Source organism: Camelina sativa, chromosome 11 (assembly GCF_030686135.1).
Source record: "Camelina sativa cultivar CO46 ecotype springtype chromosome 11, ASM3068613v1".
Lineage (NCBI taxonomy): Eukaryota > Viridiplantae > Streptophyta > Magnoliopsida > Brassicales > Brassicaceae > Camelina > Camelina sativa.
Window position 1 is genome coordinate 26013467 of NC_141890.1, and position 18149 is coordinate 26031615.

Below are 18149 nucleotides of genomic sequence, written 5' to 3' on the forward strand. Positions count from 1 at the left end.
TGGAAGCATAGTGGTTAATTAGAAGAAATTCAAGTTCCGTGTTAGTTCCAAACGTAAATATCCACTACAAATCTACAACCAAACATCTATTGATTTTATATTGTTTTCTTCAGTTACACCTGTGATCTGATTTCATTATATGTTGCCATTCTATAGTTAATTAATAACAATTATAAATAAATAAAAGTTGCACCATCGTGTTGTTTTAAGAATATTGGTATTACATATCATATAATTAAAATGTTTTTAATTTGTTTTTGAATTTTTGATTAATTAACTATAGAATTAGCATCATAAAAATGTTTCTGAAAAATTATAACTGTTGACTTTTTTATGAAGATTTCAACACAGTAAGATGTAATTAAGTTTACATTTATCTAAAATAGAAGTATAGAACACACATAGCTACTTATAGGTTGACTTCACATTACTTAAGAATCTAGAATACACAGCCTTTTTTTGAACATTTTCATTTATATTAACTAAGAAAAATATGAAGAAAACCCTAAATAAAGCTTGTTGCTGATGCAGCAACAGACGCCACTTAAGAAAGCTACTAATGTCCAAACTTGAATGTGTGTTTGCTTCGTCCTTCACTCTCTATAAATTCACTTCATCTCTTCTCTCTTTCACTCATTTTATTTCACTTCCTTATAATTTTAAGAGTTCATATATATATATTAAGTTGTGAAAAAAGAGTTCGTAAAGGAGTTTGGCTTTTGGTTGAGTTATTCGTTATCATATACGTTGTTTCAACAACCACGCTTAATTTTATATTTTTCTTATTACCACTAAACATGTGTACTGGAAAATCATCATACACAAAATCCTCACCCAAGGTTATTCAATAATTGGTTACTTTTTCTTTATAAACTTCAATAATTAGTTACTTAATTAGTCGTTACTTTTTGCACGTTATTATCACACGTGTATTCCAAAATGGGCATGTTTGTAATATTATCTAAAACAAAGAGAATTACATATTGACAGTGTTCTGTTTTTTTTTTTTCGTGTTTTCAAAGTTTGGGAAAACAAGTCCAACTTCTTCTGTACTCTCCCTGGGTTCCAATGGTAAAGGAATGGTGAGGATAAGATTCACCTTTTTTATTTCTATACTTACTTTGTTTATCTAATGAGGCATTAATTGGCCATTAATCTAATGACAACATTTTCATCAATTGTTCTCATTTTTAATTACTGTAGTCTATGTTTTGGGTTCATGACTAATTTGAAAAAACAAACTAACACTAAAACTTGCTTACAGGTTGATCTATGTTTTAAATTGTATGAATGTGTTAGCTAGGCCTCAAAAATCATTTGATAAAAATAAGTTTATGCAAGTAAATCTGTTTAGTAAAAAAAACTTACGTACCAATCTTATATAAAATTGAAGTTGATCGATTATGTTTTAACTACATGCATGCACAAGTAAAAAAATCATAACTTTTTATAATTCCGAAAGAAACAGAAACTCAAATTCTATATCCAAATTATGTAATATCATCTCTTTCTGCCAATTATAGCATTGTTTAGTTACAATTTGATGTCCAAATATCCCTAATACATCTCAATAACTAATTTTAAAATGCCAGAAGTGTAAGTTTTTTTTTGGGGGACGAATGGCAGAAGTGTATGTTTTCTTTTTCTTTTTTGCTGTTGTGGTGTGATCATTTCAAGTAATATTTAATACGGAAACACTGCTATCACCCATTTTCTTGATTAAATTATTTAGATAATAGTGCACGTTACGTTGAATTCTACTCTAGGTATAATTTATGTCTTACGTACTCGTGAACTTCTCTGTCGAATTTTGTAAAACGATAAGTAAGAAAAAGTTTAGTTTCCGTAGAATGCTAGTGTGTGTTACATGTAAAAATCCTCGTACACTGATTTAAGTACCCTAATTATTCACTGAACAATTCTACTGTAGCCCAAAGTGGAACCACTCAAAGACAGAGTGAATGACAAAGCCAAGGGCAAGGCAGCCGCGGCTAAGGTACCCAAATGGAGCGTATATTATCAATTGTGAAATTCTTTTTAATAAAACGTAATCACAACAATTAACAATATTTTAAACTAATTTAATATTCAAAACACAACTCTTATCTTTCTTTTTGTATATGTGCTCGGTTTTCTAAGGTTTTATATATTTATAGTAACATTTCTTTCAAATAAGATCTTATTCGGTCAGCGTTAACATATCTACTTTTACGATTGATTTTGTTCTATATTTTTAATGTTGCAAAGGCACCAGCAAAAGAGAACAAAAAGCCTCTCGAGTTCAAACTTCATTCTGGCGAGAGAGCAGTGAAACGTGCAATGTTCAACTATTCGGTTTACACAAACTTCCTCAATCTTTCTTAATTTCTCTCTTTTTGTTTTTTGTTCAACTCCATGGAGCTTATTCATCATCTTGGCAGGTTGCAACCAATTATTATGTCATGAAACTGCAGAAAAAACAAGAAGAGAGGTTGCAAAAGGTAAACCACAAAAAAAAAAAAAAAAAAAAAAAAAAAAAAAAAGAGCTTCCTAGTAGACTAAAAGAACAACCTTAGCCAATTTAAACCAGCAGAATCGGTACTCTGATTTTTTTTTTTTCTTTCCTAGGCTGTAAATCTACTACTAATCATTTACATAACTAGAACCTCTTTTTTTTTTTTTTTTTTTTGTGCAAAACTAGAACCTCTTTATTTATATAAATCTGGCTACTCGTAAATACAGTTTATATAAAAAAAATTATTTGAAATGAAGCTTACTAAATTGATGCAACGAACTTTACTCAAACCAGTTTAGTATGGTCAATGATTGAATGCAAGTGTTTTGACAAAAAAAAAAAAATCGGATCGAAATAGTTTTTCTATTTTTTTTTCCCTCTTTTTTTAATAGTTTTTTCCGAATCACAACAACGCACTAGTTCAGGTTCATACAAGCATAGAATAGAGTACAAATTTGTACAAAACTTTTAACAGATAGAGAAAACAATTAGCAATACTTCAATAATAATAAAAAGTACAAAACTGTGGATAAATTTAGCATTAGAAAAAGTTGATAGTGTTTTTGGTATCAATTTTAGACATTTTACTATAGCTTTTGTGATCAGTTACAATTGTCGTATGAAATGTACCGTTTAAGAAACACTCATTATGGAAACAAATGAAATGATTTTTTATTTTTTTTATTTTGCAATATTATATCAAAAAAAAAAAAAAAAAAAAAAACATAATGAAATACATGTTAGAGATCATTTTGGCATTCCTTACAAGTTTATTATAGATGAACTTTTAGCTATGGAAACAAATTCTTTGGTTAAGCTCATCACGCTACCAATACGTCGTAGTTCCTTTCTTCCTTCTCAAACCAACTCTTTTGCTTAGCACGGTCGATAAGATAAAAGACTTTTGGTAGCTAACTCTAAAGCTTTCAATAAAATATAAGTTAGTCTAAACTCTAACCAAATAGAACAAACATAGGTTTAAAACAAAACAAATTGCTTTGATGAAATCAATAACCTCAAAATACGTTTATAAATAAACTAGTATACATAGAAAAAAAGAAAATACAGATTTAGGAGTTACATCCCCACATGTCATTTGTGTCTGGGCAGTGTCAATTCTTTACATGGGCGAGCTTTTAAAGAGCAATATCAGTCTAGGAAGGTTCTCAAGAGCCACTGTGAAGAGGCCACCAAGAATAAACATCAAAACAAATGCAAAAAATATTCTTCCAATGTATTTGAGACTTTGTTCTCCAATTTCTGGTTTTGAATGCTTTGTGTACTTTGAATCTGTGGAACCCTGCAAAAGCAAACCGCAAAACGCTGAAGCATGTTTCCACAATCTGATTTGCAATGTATGGCTACAGGGAAATCACATAACAGAAGCAGAAGGATATGAAACCAACACAGGATCTCAAGCAAGAAAACGAGCTGAGAAAAAAGTTATATGAGACTCATGAGACTGAAGAATCTTATTGTCAATTTACTATCAGTTATGGTTCTAGCTCCCTTCACTCTACTTAGCTTCAAAATTGAATAGTATTCCATTCCCAGTAGAAGTTACTAGTTAGAAACTAAGGGCAATCACGATGGTATCAAGTGTTAAGAAATTTGTAACACAATCTTGCTATGAACTTACAAACAAAGTCAAGTTAATTACCATAGATATCACAGAAGGAAAGTGCTGTGGTAGATTGTATCTCTCAGTTCCTGCATCAAAAGAAAAGAAAAAAAGGTGAAGAAGTCCTGATTACAGTCTTGATGATTGTATCTCATCGTACCCATTTCCATTGGTTTTAATGCATCACAAAATCTACACCCAGCAAAATTTTACTAACATTAGCATCTGAATCACCACTCTGTTATATTCCATCCAATAACCAAGATCAAAGTGCTTTTTGAAATAATCCTAAGAATCTGTGTGTTTCTGGCATTAACACTCAATCATGTGCATATTGTCAGTATGACCACCATCTACAAATCAATAAGATTCTTGTAACTCCATCACTAAACTAGACCTCTAATATGTCACCAATCACGATTCTATAACAAGACTTGACATATAACAGCATGAGAAGCATTTGCGAACATATAATTATACTATTTTTAGTTAACCAAAACTAGAACACCGAAACCAATTTCTTGAATCCAAAAGCTGAAACAGACAAGAACTAAATTACCAGGAAAATCAGAATCAACCACTGTCTTCAACTTCCAGCCATGTCCATAACTGACAAGAGAAGCATCATCCCCAAAACTGATGGGCTCTTCACCTTCCTTTGCTGCTTCGATGAAAACTACACGAGGTTTTAACGAACCAAGTTTCCTGTTGATCACAGAGACAGCAAAGTTCGCCTTTGTCCCGTTCGTGAATCTGTATTCCTTACCAGAAACTTCACAAAAAACCTCCAGAAACTAGGATTTCCCACAAATCAACAATGTTATTAGCTATATAAACCATTGAAATCTATAACAAACTGTAACGAGTTAAGGAAACTTACGAGCGGTGGCTGAGAAGGAGAAGCTTCAGGTGAAGTATTGTCCGCCATTGGGCCTATACTAGTTAATCTTATGGCTTTTATGACTTAAGAGACTTGATCCGCCAGAATTGTTGCTAACCATATAGGTACTGCCAAAAGAAGCAAGTACCACATATCAAATCAGATGATTAACCAAAAGAGATGCATTGATCCTGATTTAAGAAACTAAATGTGATAATTATTCAAAAAAACAAAGACACATCTAACCCAAAATCAAGATGGTTGGAGCTTCAAAAAGCCAAACATGAGATAAAGATTACTACTTCTCGAAGCACTTGAGAGATGAAACAATAAACAGATTATTTGATCAGACACACTCGTCTATTTGACAATCTTCACTAAGCCTGTGTTATTTGATCATATTACTTATAAGATTGTTCTGTAGATGAAGCTATAAGAATCTATACCCCCCGCGCAAAAAAGGAAGAATTACGAAGGTACGGTTCGGAAAATATACCAGGAGGAGCTTGCGAGAGAAGAATCTCGAAACCCTAAATTATGAGCGGTTCACTTAGTAGAAGAGATTGCGAGCGAGCGAGAGGTCAAAGCGTCGACGATGTCTGGTGCGATTGCGAGAGAGAGAGAGAGAGAGAGGTCAAAAAAAAAAAAATCCAAGAGTCAACTTAGATCCTTAACCGATCTAAACCGGTATTGTGAATCATAGTCCACACAATCGAATTTAAATGAAACAAGTTGGCCCAATAAAAAAAAAAAAAAAAACTACAATAATTCAAATTTCGTGATTATTGCAATTGTAAGCAAACCTATATTTAAATTTCATATTTGGAACGATTAAAATTGATATGTAAGTTGGAGCACCGGTTTGATATAGTAATTTAACCACATGATTTGGTCAAGATTTGGTAACACCTACGATGTATTTAATATTATCTTAAACCCTTTCTGCTTCAATTAGTTTCTTAAAACTTTTTAGTTTTTACACTATTACTTAATTGCGTATTCGTCTGGCTTAATTATGATTTATAATTGTTAATACTCTACATAAACAACAAAACACGTGTTGTCTTTAGTTTGGTTCGATTCATTTGGTTAGCAACAATTTCTCTTTGTACACTCAATCTCATAATTTACTGACACAACATTTTACACGGTGAACTTGCTGTTCTCGGGTAATACATATTCGATGAGATTGACACATTATCCTTTGAAACATTCACAAAAAAAGAAAATTGAGATTATGTCCATTTTGTAATTAACTAGAAAATCAACTGATGGTTCTTCTTCCTTGAAAAATTCAATGGTCAAAAGTTTCCACTTCAAAGACCAGACACAACTTGCAAACTAGACCTAACCATCTTCCTCATTCTCCCTTTTCCCCTAATTTGACCAAAAAATATGAATAAATACCGTTACATAATAAATATAAGTCTCATCCCGACCCAAAATCTTAAAAACCCAAAGTCAATATACAAATTGACGTCATAAAAAGAAAATGGGATTTTCATGGAGAAAGAGACTACGTGTAGCTAACGAGAAGAAGATAACTCCGGTAATGAGCTGGTCGGAGTCGGAGACGGATATAACAATACCACCGGAGTTTCAATGCCCAATCTCAATCGATCTAATGAAAGATCCTGTAATAATCTCCACAGGGATAACCTACGACAGAGAGAGCATCGAGACATGGATTGGTTCGGGCAACAAAACATGTCCGGTCACGAACACGGTCTTAACAACGTTCGATCAAACCCCGAACCACACGATTCGTAAGATGATTCAAAGTTGGTGCGTGGAGGCAGGATCGTCGTCGATTCACCGTATCCCTACGCCACGTGTTCCTTTAATGCCATGTGATGTCCACGAGATCTGTAGAAAATTATCGTCTGCTACGCGGCGTGGGGAATTCGAGAAGTGTGGTGAGTTTATTGGGAAGATTACAAAATTAGGGGACGAGAGTGAGAAAAATCGTAAGTGTATTAACGACAATGGCGTCGGATTAGTTCTTTGCGAATGTTTCGATAAGTTCTCGGGAGATGAGAAATTAACGTTTATGCTAAAAGAGATTTTATATTTGTTGACATGGATGATTCCGATCGGGTCTGATGGTATTACGAAACTCTCGTCCGCAACGTCGTTTCGTTGGATCGCGGGTTTGTTGAGGAGTAAGGACGATTCTGCACGTGAAAACGCTGCAGTTTTTATGAAAGAGATTCTTTCACTAGACAAAACGCGAGTTTATGCATTTGCAGTCGAGAACAGAGTTGCAGAAGCGTTGATGAAGTTGATTCGCGATTCGGTTTCGACTAGGTCGACGAAATCTTCGTTGATAGCGATTTATCAATTGGTGTTGCAAAAGCCTGAAATAGCGTCTGAGTTTCTCGAAATCGGTCTGGTGAATATGACGGTTGAAATGATAGTTGATGCTGAGATGAATGTTTGTGAAAATGCGTTAGGGGTTCTTGATGCGATTTGCGAAACCGAGGAAGGGAGAGAAGAGGTGAGAAAAAACGCGTTGGTGATGCCGCTTTTGGTGGAGAAGATTGCGAAGGTTTCTGAATTAGCTACAAGGAGCTCAGTTTCGGTGATTTTGAGGCTGTGTAAAATGGGAAATACGTTTTCCGTTGAAGAAGCGGTGCGTTTGGGTGCGTTTCAAAAGGTGTTGTTGGTGTTACAAGTTGGGTATGGAGAAGAGACTAAGGAAAAAGCAACAGAGTTGTTGAAGCTGATGAACTCGCATATGAAATTAATGAGTGACTGTGTTGATTCTTTAGTGGAGTTTAAGTATCTCAAGAAACCATTTTGATGTTTTTAATTAGGATATAGATGAATTTATAAGTAGATAAAATTGATGAGTGATGATAGACTTTGTTGATTCTTTAGTGGATTCAAGTTTCCCAAGATATCATTTTGATGTTTTATTTAGGATATGACGATAATGTATTTTTTGAGTGATGCCTCACTAAGAAATGGACTCGACCAATCATACCAATATTTGTATCACTAACATCCCCGTAAGGTCGTAAGACTAGTTAAATAAAAAGATTCAACAGTATTAAACTATGTTGAAAATGAAAAGTATTAAACTATGTTGAATAAATTGGTAAAAAGGAGCTCAAACCTGCTAATCTAGCGTAGAGTAATTCGATAAAAAAATAGCTGTGAGAAAATAAATAAACAGGATGAACAATAAACAGGGTTCACTCCTAATAGTAAATTTTTTTATTCACCTTTGTTTTTTTAGACAACCTAACAATAATTAAAATATAACTTCACGATTAGTCGCCCAAACCTGATGTGATTATGGATGGAGCTAATGAGGAGCAGCTTGTAACTGAGGTTGAATCCGAGAAACTTGTAGCTGAACTTGAATCCGAGGAGCTTGTAGCGGATGAATCATTGCTTGTACCTGAATGACCAATGACTATAGCAAAAGCTAAGAAGCTAAGGAATGCACTTAATGGACTAATTCTTACAGCCAAAGAGAACATGAGAAAATCAATTGGGGATGATACTTATCAAGTCCAGCCCACTTTGAGCCTAATTCAAGTCCAAGAAAGCCCAAAATAATCACTTTATTTTTTTTGGTCAAAGTGGGGTGACAAAAATAGAGTTCAACTCACATTGGGAAGGACACCTTGGGAAGGAAAACTTCAAGAGTTGGATCTCCATTCAACTATCTATATTTATTTTCTTTTAGTTTCAAGAATAATTAATAATTGGCTTTGTTACCAAGTTTCTTATCCCTATATAGATACATGTAATCGCATTTGAGAATCATCAATCAATTTTTTATTTTATTTTATGAGTCTATCTCTTTGTTCTTTGTCTAGAACACTTCCTTGTTTCATATGTGTAATATCCAAGCAACAGCCTCCTCTTGCGGGACTAGTTTGTCATATCTAGCAGCGATTGGAGTTGGAAATATCAGCAGTCTTCCACAACTGCTGTGCGACCCCTCAAACTATTAAATCTCCCTCGTTGCACCTTGTCGAGTTTCTATCCTTTCTAATCCGGCTGAGTGATCCTCGAATTTGGGCTTATCAAGTGGTATCAGAGCCACTCTTGTCTGTTCATCTTCTCATCTTTCATTTCTAAATACTTCATCTTCTTTCTATCTTACATTTGGGTCATCTCCTTACCTAGGTCATCTCAATTACCAAAAAAAAAAAAAAAAAAACTTGTTAAAAAAAAATGCATTTGGCTAGGTGGTGAAAGAGAAAATCTGCTGGCTGAGGAGAATCCAACCTTGGAGTGGTTAAAACAGATTTCACAAAATTCTCTTTTCTTTCTATCTTCCTTCTTCCTTTGTTGCTTGGGAATTCTATTGGGTTGTTTGGATTTGTTCTCTTAGAACTTAGGGAGAAAGCTCTTGAGTGACCTACCAAAATCAAGAGAAACACTTGAGTGTGTGAAGACTTTTTTTTATTTTCTAACTTTTTGTGTCAAGTTTTCAGGAAACCATGGAAAGTGATGGAGAAAAAGATCGGTCAGGAAATTCTGTTGTCGGGCTATCTAACTTGCAAATTGAGGGCATTGAATGACACTGTTACTAACATTATGACTTGGGAGCCAGAGGCGAGGATGAAAGCAAGGTTTAAGAAGTGGTATGAGAAACAAACCGCGACTTGAGCTTGTCTAGCCTGGTCCCAACTGTAGTCCGTGACTGGAGCGGGAATGAAGTATTTCAGCTCATTTCTCTTGTTACTTGGTCGCTTAAGGGTGGTTGGTGATGCGACTATGTAGCAAGATGAGGTGGTGTTCAGGGTTTGAATTTCCGCGAAGCTGGTATTAAAAAGGAAAGTTTCCTGAAATGAAAATTTTCAAAAGTGGAAACTTTCCAAAAGTGGGAAGTTCTAAATATAGAAAGTTTTATGAGAGTTAGAATTTGTCCATTTTTAGTGGTTGTGAGCCTTGCAGGGGCTTGTGTGGCCTGCGTTGCGGACTGTTGAGTCATTGTGTGCCCGTGTGTGGTAGTCTTTTGAGACATTGTACGGCCTTTGTGGCGGACTGTTTAGCCAATTGTGTGGTCTTTGTGGCGGGCTGTTTAGCCAATTTTGCTTGTTTAGGCGGTCCTTCGGGATGTGTGTCTTCGTGACGGTCCTTCGGAACATGTGGCCTGTTTAGGCAATCCTTCGGGATGAGTGGTCTTCGTGACGGTACTTCGAAATGTATGGTCTTCGTGACGATCCTTCGGGACAAGTGGTCTTCGTGACGGTCCTTCAGAATGTATGGTTTTTGTGACGGTCCTTCAGAATGTATGGTTTTCGTGACGGTCCTTCGGGACAAGTAGTCTTCGTGACAGTTTTTGAGGACAAATGGTCTTTGTGACAGTCATGTTTAGAACATTTCTTTGGTCTTTACCGCGGTCATGTTTAGAATATTTTTTTGGACATCTTTTAGGTGAATATTAATTTAAGCTAATGATTAATATTTAAGATAGTTTTTATGAGAATTGAAATTAATTTTAATGGTTAATGTGTTGAGATGGTATTGATTGTTGATATTAATGATGTTTTTTTCATTCAAATTATCTGAAGGTAATTAATTTATTTTTATTGATACCAAAATTCATCATTTTTCATGATATAGTGATAGAGATTGCTTCATTTGATTTGAACACAAACTACTACCCAAAAAAAAACATTTATTAATGAAATGAATCCTAACAATAACTCAAAATTCTACTAATTACCTTTTTAACTACTCAAATCCTAAATAATTTAAACCACCACCTAAATAATTTAAACCAAATCTAACCAGAATATTCCAAAAAGTAAAATAAGGTGACCAGTTCATTTTCATAAACGACAAATTAGATTTCAAACTTTCAACTAATAATACAAAACCTTGAAAGAAACATTGGAATCTTGGGGACTACTCCAATATTTTGTGTCCTTACAAGTCTTCAGTTATTCTTGGTGATCAAGTCTATTCACATCAATATAAACTCACTTATCTTCTCTTCACTTCTTCATATCTTTATCTCTCTCCCAAAATTATTTTTGTACACATCTCATAGCATTTATACATATACTTCTCTATGAAATCTAATTTCTGTTCACATATTCCTCTTATTGGCTGTGTCATGGACGTTCTTTTTAAACTTTTTACATCAGATTCTAGTGATACATGTAAAGAAGTTGTTGATACTGGAAACCTTGAAGCTCAAAAAAACTTCAGACAACTTCAGTGTATTAAGCTCGGTTAATTACTCTATAACATATATAATTATTGAAATTATCTCTGAGTTTTTTTTGGGTGTAATTCTAAGTATCAAATAGCATCTATCTATTTTGCGCTATAGGTTGTAACCATATATCTATGTGATTGGTTTATTTACAAGTATTTTTTTTTTCTTGAATTCAAAGACGCTTATATGAAAATAGAGTTCTTCTTTGTAATGCACTCTATAAGATTTAATAACAATGAAAACCCAAAATGACTCTTTGTGGTAATGATCGGAAAAATGGAAGACTAGATCATTATGTTTAATCAGTAGTATTACTGATCAGATACAATTTCTGTCCATTACTTATCATATCAATATCCGTGATACGACCTTCGTCTTCTGATAATATAACAAATGAGGCTTCATCGGATAGCCCGAGCTCTTGCGCAGCCGTTACTACGAGTTTATGTAGATCGCTAGGGATCCAAAGCATGACTCCATGCTTTCTACTTGGCTCTTCTTTCGCCTCGTGCGGATGGAACGGAAACACCGTGCATTTTCGTCTTTCGATTCTCTCCTCTGTTTGTTCAAAACATGAATAAAATTCAATGATATTAAGAATCTTTTGAGTGTTATAATGAGAAGGAAAGTATATAAATTTTTATACGTTGACGTTCATGAGAGCTTGACGACTCAGCGGTTACATTCCCATCTTCAAGTAACTTGATCAGTTTCTTGTTTCCACACATTCGAGCTTCATCAAGCGGAGAGTTTCCCCACCTTCAAGATTTACGAAGTATGTTAAGTTTAATTAAAAAAATTTAAACGATTTGATGATTCATCTTGTATGAATGTTACCGGTCTTTAGAGCTAATGCTAGCTCCAGCTTCAACTAGCATTTTAGCCATCAAGTATAACCCTTCAGAAGCAGCGACATGAAGTGGTGTTCTGTGATCATAATCTTCAGTGTTTGGGTTCATACCACTTAAGAGCAATCTCTTGAGAAAATCAGAGTCGCCTTTCGCAACTGTCGTGCAAAGGAAGTTTCCGGAATCTTCTATATCAAAAGAGGCTCCTTCTCTGACAAGTAAACCAACCACTCCGTCTTGTCCTGCTTTCACAGCCTCGAACAATGCCGTGTTCCCAAACTTATCTGTATATATATGTGACCAAAGCGTAAAACATAAGACAATGTAAAAATATTACCAGTTGATATCGGATAAAGATTTTCATTTACCTTTTAGATTGATGTCAACACCTTCTTGAATAAGAAACGATGTAATGTCTTCATAGCCTCTACATGCTGCAAGATGCTGAACATGAAGAAGGAACTTACGGTAGGTTAAAAGAAAGAATCTTTCGTACCATCGAAGAAAGATTGAAAGGTAAGCAAAAAAAAAACGTACAAGCGGTGATCTTCCATCGTAATCTGTTTTGTTAGGATCGGCTCCAGATCGGATTAAGCTCTTAAGCTGGTAGAAATCTCCTTGGAAAGCTGCACTGTTTAGTTTCAATGCAAGTTCTGCTTCTTGTTTCCCAATGTGAATCACAATGTCAGATTCTAGCATCTTTATCCTCTCGTTTGAATCATTATCCTGCCAAAACCAAGATTGAGTTTCAAGATTTCTAGCTAAACCGAGTTCATCAAACCTTAAGTAAGAGATAGAAAAAGAGTTACCTCCATAAGATTGTTCAAGATTTTGCGTCCATCGTGAAAATAAATATCTAGGATGTTTGAGAATGACTGTTTGTCGAGGCGTAAAAGATGACATAGCTCGCAAACCCTAACAGTGAAAGGTTGAGAGATGTTGCAAATGATTGAGATATCTCCAAATGATGCGTGAGGCCCAAGAAACGTCACACTCTGTTCAGATCCATCTGGTTTCGTAACTAGAGCCTCCTATAAAAAGCCACCAAAATAGTTATAAAGTTAGACATAGAAAAGAAGCAAAGATTTATATACACAAATTCACAAACACAATGAGATTTTACGTACCAGTAAGCCTTCACAGACGAAATACAAATGATCAACAACGTTTCCTTGCTCTGTTATTACTTCTCCTGGAAGAAAATACTCTTCATGTAGCCTTATAACTATCTGATTAATAAACTCCGTGGAGCAGCCGTTGAAAAGTGGGACCTTTTTGATGTAAGGCAGGTACAATCGTTGAGCAATCTGCAAAAAACAATCATACAAAACATATATATTAGTAACTCAGTTGGTGTATTAGTAGGAGGCCGGCTTGCCAAAGACTGTGTACCTTGGCGCGGATAGCGGCTGGGATGTCCTGAAGCATGACAGTGTCGGTGTAGTAACTGTCGTACTGCAATCTCACGTGGCCGGTTATTTGGCTACGAAGTTCTCTCCCAAGTTTTTTGCGGTTCATGAAACTGATGAGATCATTCATTTTATCTCTGAATCTCTCTGTGTTTGATCCTTTCACAATTAAAGCAGTGATGTTACCAATGAGGTACGCACCGAGAACCATATCAAATGAAACATATATCATAACGAATATCATTTCCCTTAGGTTCACTGCGTGTATGTCTCCATAACCTGATGTCAAAAACAAGAGATTAAAAACATCCATCAATCTCTTTGTAATAACTAATAAAATGATCATTTAAATCATGTTGGTTTTTATACCGACAGTAGCCATAGTGACAATGGCGAAGTACAGAGCTGTGGTATAACGTTTCCACAGATCGATTTCTCGGAAATTCTCGTAGCTATAGTCTCCTAGCTTTAGGCTACCGATCCAAGTGTAACCTTCGTTCTCTGGAGGAAGAGTGGTGGCCAAGTAATAGAAGATGCAAGCAGCAGTGTGAGTACAGTACACTTCAACGAACAATAGCTTTAAGATTCTGGTGAAGAGATAGTTGATTCTTGTGTCTTTCTCAAGCCTTTGGAAAAACTCAACCACTCTGCGCACCCGAAACAGCCTTATCCACAACATGTACCTCACTAACTCGTGTTTCCCTGATGCCTACAAAAAAGGCTAGGTGGGCGTATAAACCAAACCAAACTGAATCCGAACCAAAATGTTTATTTGGTTTGAGTTTCTATAAAGGAGAAACCTATTCGGACTAACCTAAACTGAATCAAGAACAATCGAGCCACACCAATTTTTTAATATTTTATAATAAACTAGTTTATTTAATATTATTCAATAAACTTGATAAAATTGGAAACTAAAAATAAACTAAACCGCAAACCGGAATGCCCATTTCTACAAAAAAATGTTTGAAAGATCTAAGTAAATGCTAGAAAGCAAATGTATCTACCTTATAGATAAGATCCCAAGGGAAGCAACTAATGAAATCCATAAGAAAATGCGACTTGAGGTACCTGAGAAACATGATGCCAAAAGATATATTTCCTCCATTAATAGCTATATGAGTAGAAATGGTTAAATGCTTGCAAGGGTCTAAACCGTATACAAAACTGACCGGAGAGCAATACGTGTTGGTTTGTAGACCGTCCGGTAGGTCTGGGTATCGCGGTAGGCAACAAAAAACTGAAGAACAATATCGACCAAGAACGCAATCTGACCAACGATATCAAGTATAAAGAGTCTCTCAGGCAGACCGCGGAAGAAACCAAACTCCATGGGAGTGAACAAAGAGGAGTATATTGCCCACACCAATATAAACGTTTCCCATGCCTTGTACGACCTGCTCATTTTTTCCCCACTTTTCATTAATTCAATTCTAACCAAAGATTCTTGAAAATGTAAAGATTATGGCTTATAATTTTATTTTTTTTGGATAAGTAATGAGACTGTGGCTTATAACTTGATCTATCAAATTGGTAATGTAGATAAACGTAATCGCGGAAGGGAGACAACTGAAAATAATTGTTAAATGCAAGCAACAACGTTTGAAATTTAAAATTTGTTAAGAACTTACTTAAGATCGACGTAGCTGGACAGAGTTGAATATACATTTTTACTAATAATTTTGAGTTTTTTGACATAGTATTTACTAGTATTTAATAATTTTGTTATTTATGCTTAAAAGAACAGGTGGATGAGTGTCCACGTGTGGCCTCTGGTTACGGCAGCTTTAGCGGAACGAATTAATAATCTGATCTTCAATGATTCTGACACATAATCACTAAATACAACCCTTACCTCTTCAGCTCTTCTCAATATAAATATTTGTTAGAGTGTAACAGCATCTCCACTAGTGATCAAGTTGCTTAACTTAGGATTTCTATTTAAAGAAAAATCGAGATTTTAAAATCAATTTTTATAACATAACTTTTATTTTGGTCGGAATCTATTTTAGATTTACAAGTTCAATTTTTCAATTGGTGGACTGCATATAAAACAAATCCTTAGATATATATACTTGAGGTGAAAAACAAAAGAGGACAAAAAGATAAGAATATGATGAGGAGGTGTCCTCAAGAAAGTTTTAATATTTTAAAAATAAGCAGCATATCGACAACAAGATCACCTTAAAAGCATCTATTAATTTGACCTTCGTTTAATGTGCTAAAGATTATTCCATATATATCCTAAATCTTTATAGCTGATTTTTCAAAAAAATATTTTTAAAATGGATTAAAAAATAAACAGCGACGAAAGTAGTAATTAGTGTCAAAGAATACTTTGAAGTGAACTGAGTATTGATTGATTAATAACCCGTAACAGTATAAGAAATATCATTTTTATTATAATTAATCATGAAAATGGTAACTAAAAATGACACAAAATAAAGTATTTTTATTACATTTACTGTTTTTACCTATTTTAGTTCTATCGTTTACCATTTTCATACTGTTTAAAAATTTAGGTTATCAATCGTATTTATGGTAGATATTTTTTTATGTATAAATTTTGTTTAATGAGAATCAAATTTTATAGATTAATAAAAAAATTATTGAGTAGAAGTGTTTATTCGGAATTTTTATCTCGAATTCAAAAGAAATAAAAAGTGGAGATATTTTAATTTTTTTAAGAAAAGTGTTTTCTACGTTTTATTTTCCCAATAAAAAGGAAAATGTTTCAACTGGCATGATGAAGAGAGAGTGTTACCTATTTTTGGGATGAATGATGTATTTGTAATCATTATGACCATCGGTTTCAATCTTGCGATGCTCTGATGAATCAAGCCACCGAAACGTCTCGGCTAAGCTCAGTTTACTACCTCTTCTTGATGATGATATGTCTTCGTTTGATTCCTCTTCTTCTTCATGATCTATAATCTCTTGCCGTCGCTTTAAACGCACCATTTCTTTCCAAGAATCAAATCCAATCTATATATAGCTCCAATGATCTCTCCGACACATAAGAAATCTCATAAAAAAAAACGAAAAAACAAATCACGAATCTGAAATCAGAAACTTAGATCCAATTCTCATTCTTCTTTTTTTTTTTATTTTTCTTGTGCTTGATAGTAAATTTTGAAATGTCTTTCAAGATGTGGGGAAGATCACGAGAGCTGCTTCTTTTTGTTTCGTCCTTCTTCTTCAGTTCTTCTTTCTCGTGATGATGTTTGTTTTTGTTGATAAAATGTGTTTTTTTTTTTTTGTCTCTGTTTTGGTCTCTTTTATGAGTTGAAGTGTATAACGTAAGGTTTTGTCTAGAAGAATCGAATTTATATAGGACATCAAAACATGTCGACTACATATATCATTTTTCTTTTATAGAATAATAATAAGCTGTCTAATCTAAATCTTATTCCGAGAATAAAAATTCCACCTGGTAATCTAAATCTTATTCCAGTGAAATTGATAAAAATATTTACCTGGAGTTTTCGAGACATAACTATTTAAAGTAAATCTGATTTAAACCGATTCTGTGATTTAAAGTAGACACTACTCTTTTATAAAAATTACTATTATTTTTTTTTTGGTAGAATTTTATGAAAATTATTTTGTAAGTAAATAAGTTATAAAAATTATTAACATTTATGGGTGGCCTACTTTAAACATTTATGTTGTAAATCGAAACAGTTTATAAGATAAAAGAGAAGGAAAACTTATTTTTTGGTAAAACATATGTGAATATGCAGAGGTGTCCCATTTTAAATAAAGAAATAAACAAAATACCAACAATAAAAATACCTAATTTGCATCTAATAAAGACTTTCGCAAAAAATGTGATAAAAGATTGTTCATCTTCATCCTAATTATTGTTTTTAAAAAAAACCCTTAATCTTATATGATTATATATATATAGAGACATAGTTGATCATTACTATTTTGTCCAAAAAAAAAAATGATCACTACCAAATAAAATCGACAAGCAAAATATTATAAAGTGGAATGGTGAATACCATGAGACTGTTCTACCTGCAAAAAACCATGAGGACTTCCGCATACCAAAAAATAATGGATTGCAACATAAATGATCATTACAGAAACAGAAAAAAATGAAACATCTTTCTCTACCAGTGCTTTCTCAAAGGGTTTTCTAGATTTAGGCATACATATCTAATTTTTTTTTTCAACCTAACATTAAATAAAATAAAACTTCTAAATTGTTGCCCAAACCGGAGGAAAATTGTTAATGGTAGTTCATTTTTATTTCATTTTACATACATAAAATAAAAAAGCTCATGTTTATTTTGTTGGCAAATATAATATTTCTACATATTATACACACATTTTGAGTTCAGAATTATATAATAAATTACTAAACTAATTTAGAAGCTACAAAATGATGCAAAAAGAAATAAATAATGAGTTAATTAACAGAAATGTCATACACAGTGAATTTTTGTAATCAAACTGCTACTTTGTTCGCTTCTTTCCCATATTGCCACAACCTTCATTAAAAAAGATATAAGAGAATTTTGTTGAATCTGCCATGAACAGTGGCAAATATTATAAGGAATGTCATTTTCCCTATTTTCTTTTCTCGCCTACCACACACACTCTACAAGAAGACCATTGTACCCTTCATCAATCTTTCTCGAAAATTAAAGAAAATTAATTAAATATATTTAAAATACCAATTAATTGCTTCGTAAACAG

The 18149-nt window shown here is 33.7% G+C and overlaps 4 protein-coding genes across 7 annotated transcripts; 2 read left to right on the forward strand and 2 right to left on the reverse strand.

Annotated features, from left to right (window-relative positions):
* Nucleotides 1-539: 539 nt before the first annotated feature.
* On the forward strand, nt 540-4252 carry LOC104724111 (uncharacterized). Its single transcript, XM_087470819.1, has 6 exons — nt 540-839; nt 1023-1082; nt 1931-1996; nt 2248-2334; nt 2421-2480; nt 3862-4252. Exons 1-6 carry the CDS (start codon nt 798-800, stop codon nt 3943-3945), a joined length of 399 nt encoding a protein of 132 aa, XP_087326945.1. The 5' UTR covers nt 540-797; the 3' UTR covers nt 3946-4252.
* Nucleotides 3472-5705, reverse strand: LOC104728247 (uncharacterized). Its single transcript, XM_087470818.1, has 5 exons — nt 5492-5705; nt 4996-5123; nt 4675-4909; nt 4155-4204; nt 3472-3794 (listed from the first exon to the last, which is right to left on the reverse strand). The coding sequence occupies exons 2-5, from the start codon at nt 5041-5043 to the stop codon at nt 3615-3617; spliced, it is 513 nt and encodes a 170-aa protein (XP_087326944.1). The 5' UTR covers nt 5044-5123; nt 5492-5705; the 3' UTR covers nt 3472-3614.
* Nucleotides 5706-6344: 639 nt separating this feature from the next.
* On the forward strand, nt 6345-7988 carry LOC104724112 (U-box domain-containing protein 21-like). Its single transcript, XM_010442559.3, has one exon. It carries the CDS (start codon nt 6488-6490, stop codon nt 7796-7798), a length of 1311 nt encoding a protein of 436 aa, XP_010440861.1. The 5' UTR covers nt 6345-6487; the 3' UTR covers nt 7799-7988.
* Nucleotides 7989-11372: 3384 nt separating this feature from the next.
* On the reverse strand, nt 11373-16874 carry LOC104724113 (potassium channel GORK). 4 transcript variants are annotated; one of them, XM_010442561.3, is made up of 12 exons: nt 16207-16874; nt 14615-14839; nt 14450-14513; nt 13812-14151; nt 13426-13721; nt 13161-13340; nt 12843-13064; nt 12571-12759; nt 12402-12477; nt 12023-12317; nt 11832-11944; nt 11373-11743 (listed from the first exon to the last, which is right to left on the reverse strand). In XM_010442561.3, the coding sequence occupies exons 1-12, from the start codon at nt 16401-16403 to the stop codon at nt 11484-11486; spliced, it is 2457 nt and encodes an 818-aa protein (XP_010440863.1). In that variant the 5' UTR covers nt 16404-16874; the 3' UTR covers nt 11373-11483. The 4 variants fall into 4 exon arrangements, with proteins under 4 accessions (XP_010440863.1, XP_010440864.1, XP_019087038.1 ...); XM_010442562.3 differs by having other exon boundaries at nt 13812-14163; nt 16207-16789; XM_019231493.2 differs by having other exon boundaries at nt 12402-12759; nt 16207-16859.
* Between the last annotated feature and the right edge of the window lie 1275 nt (nt 16875-18149).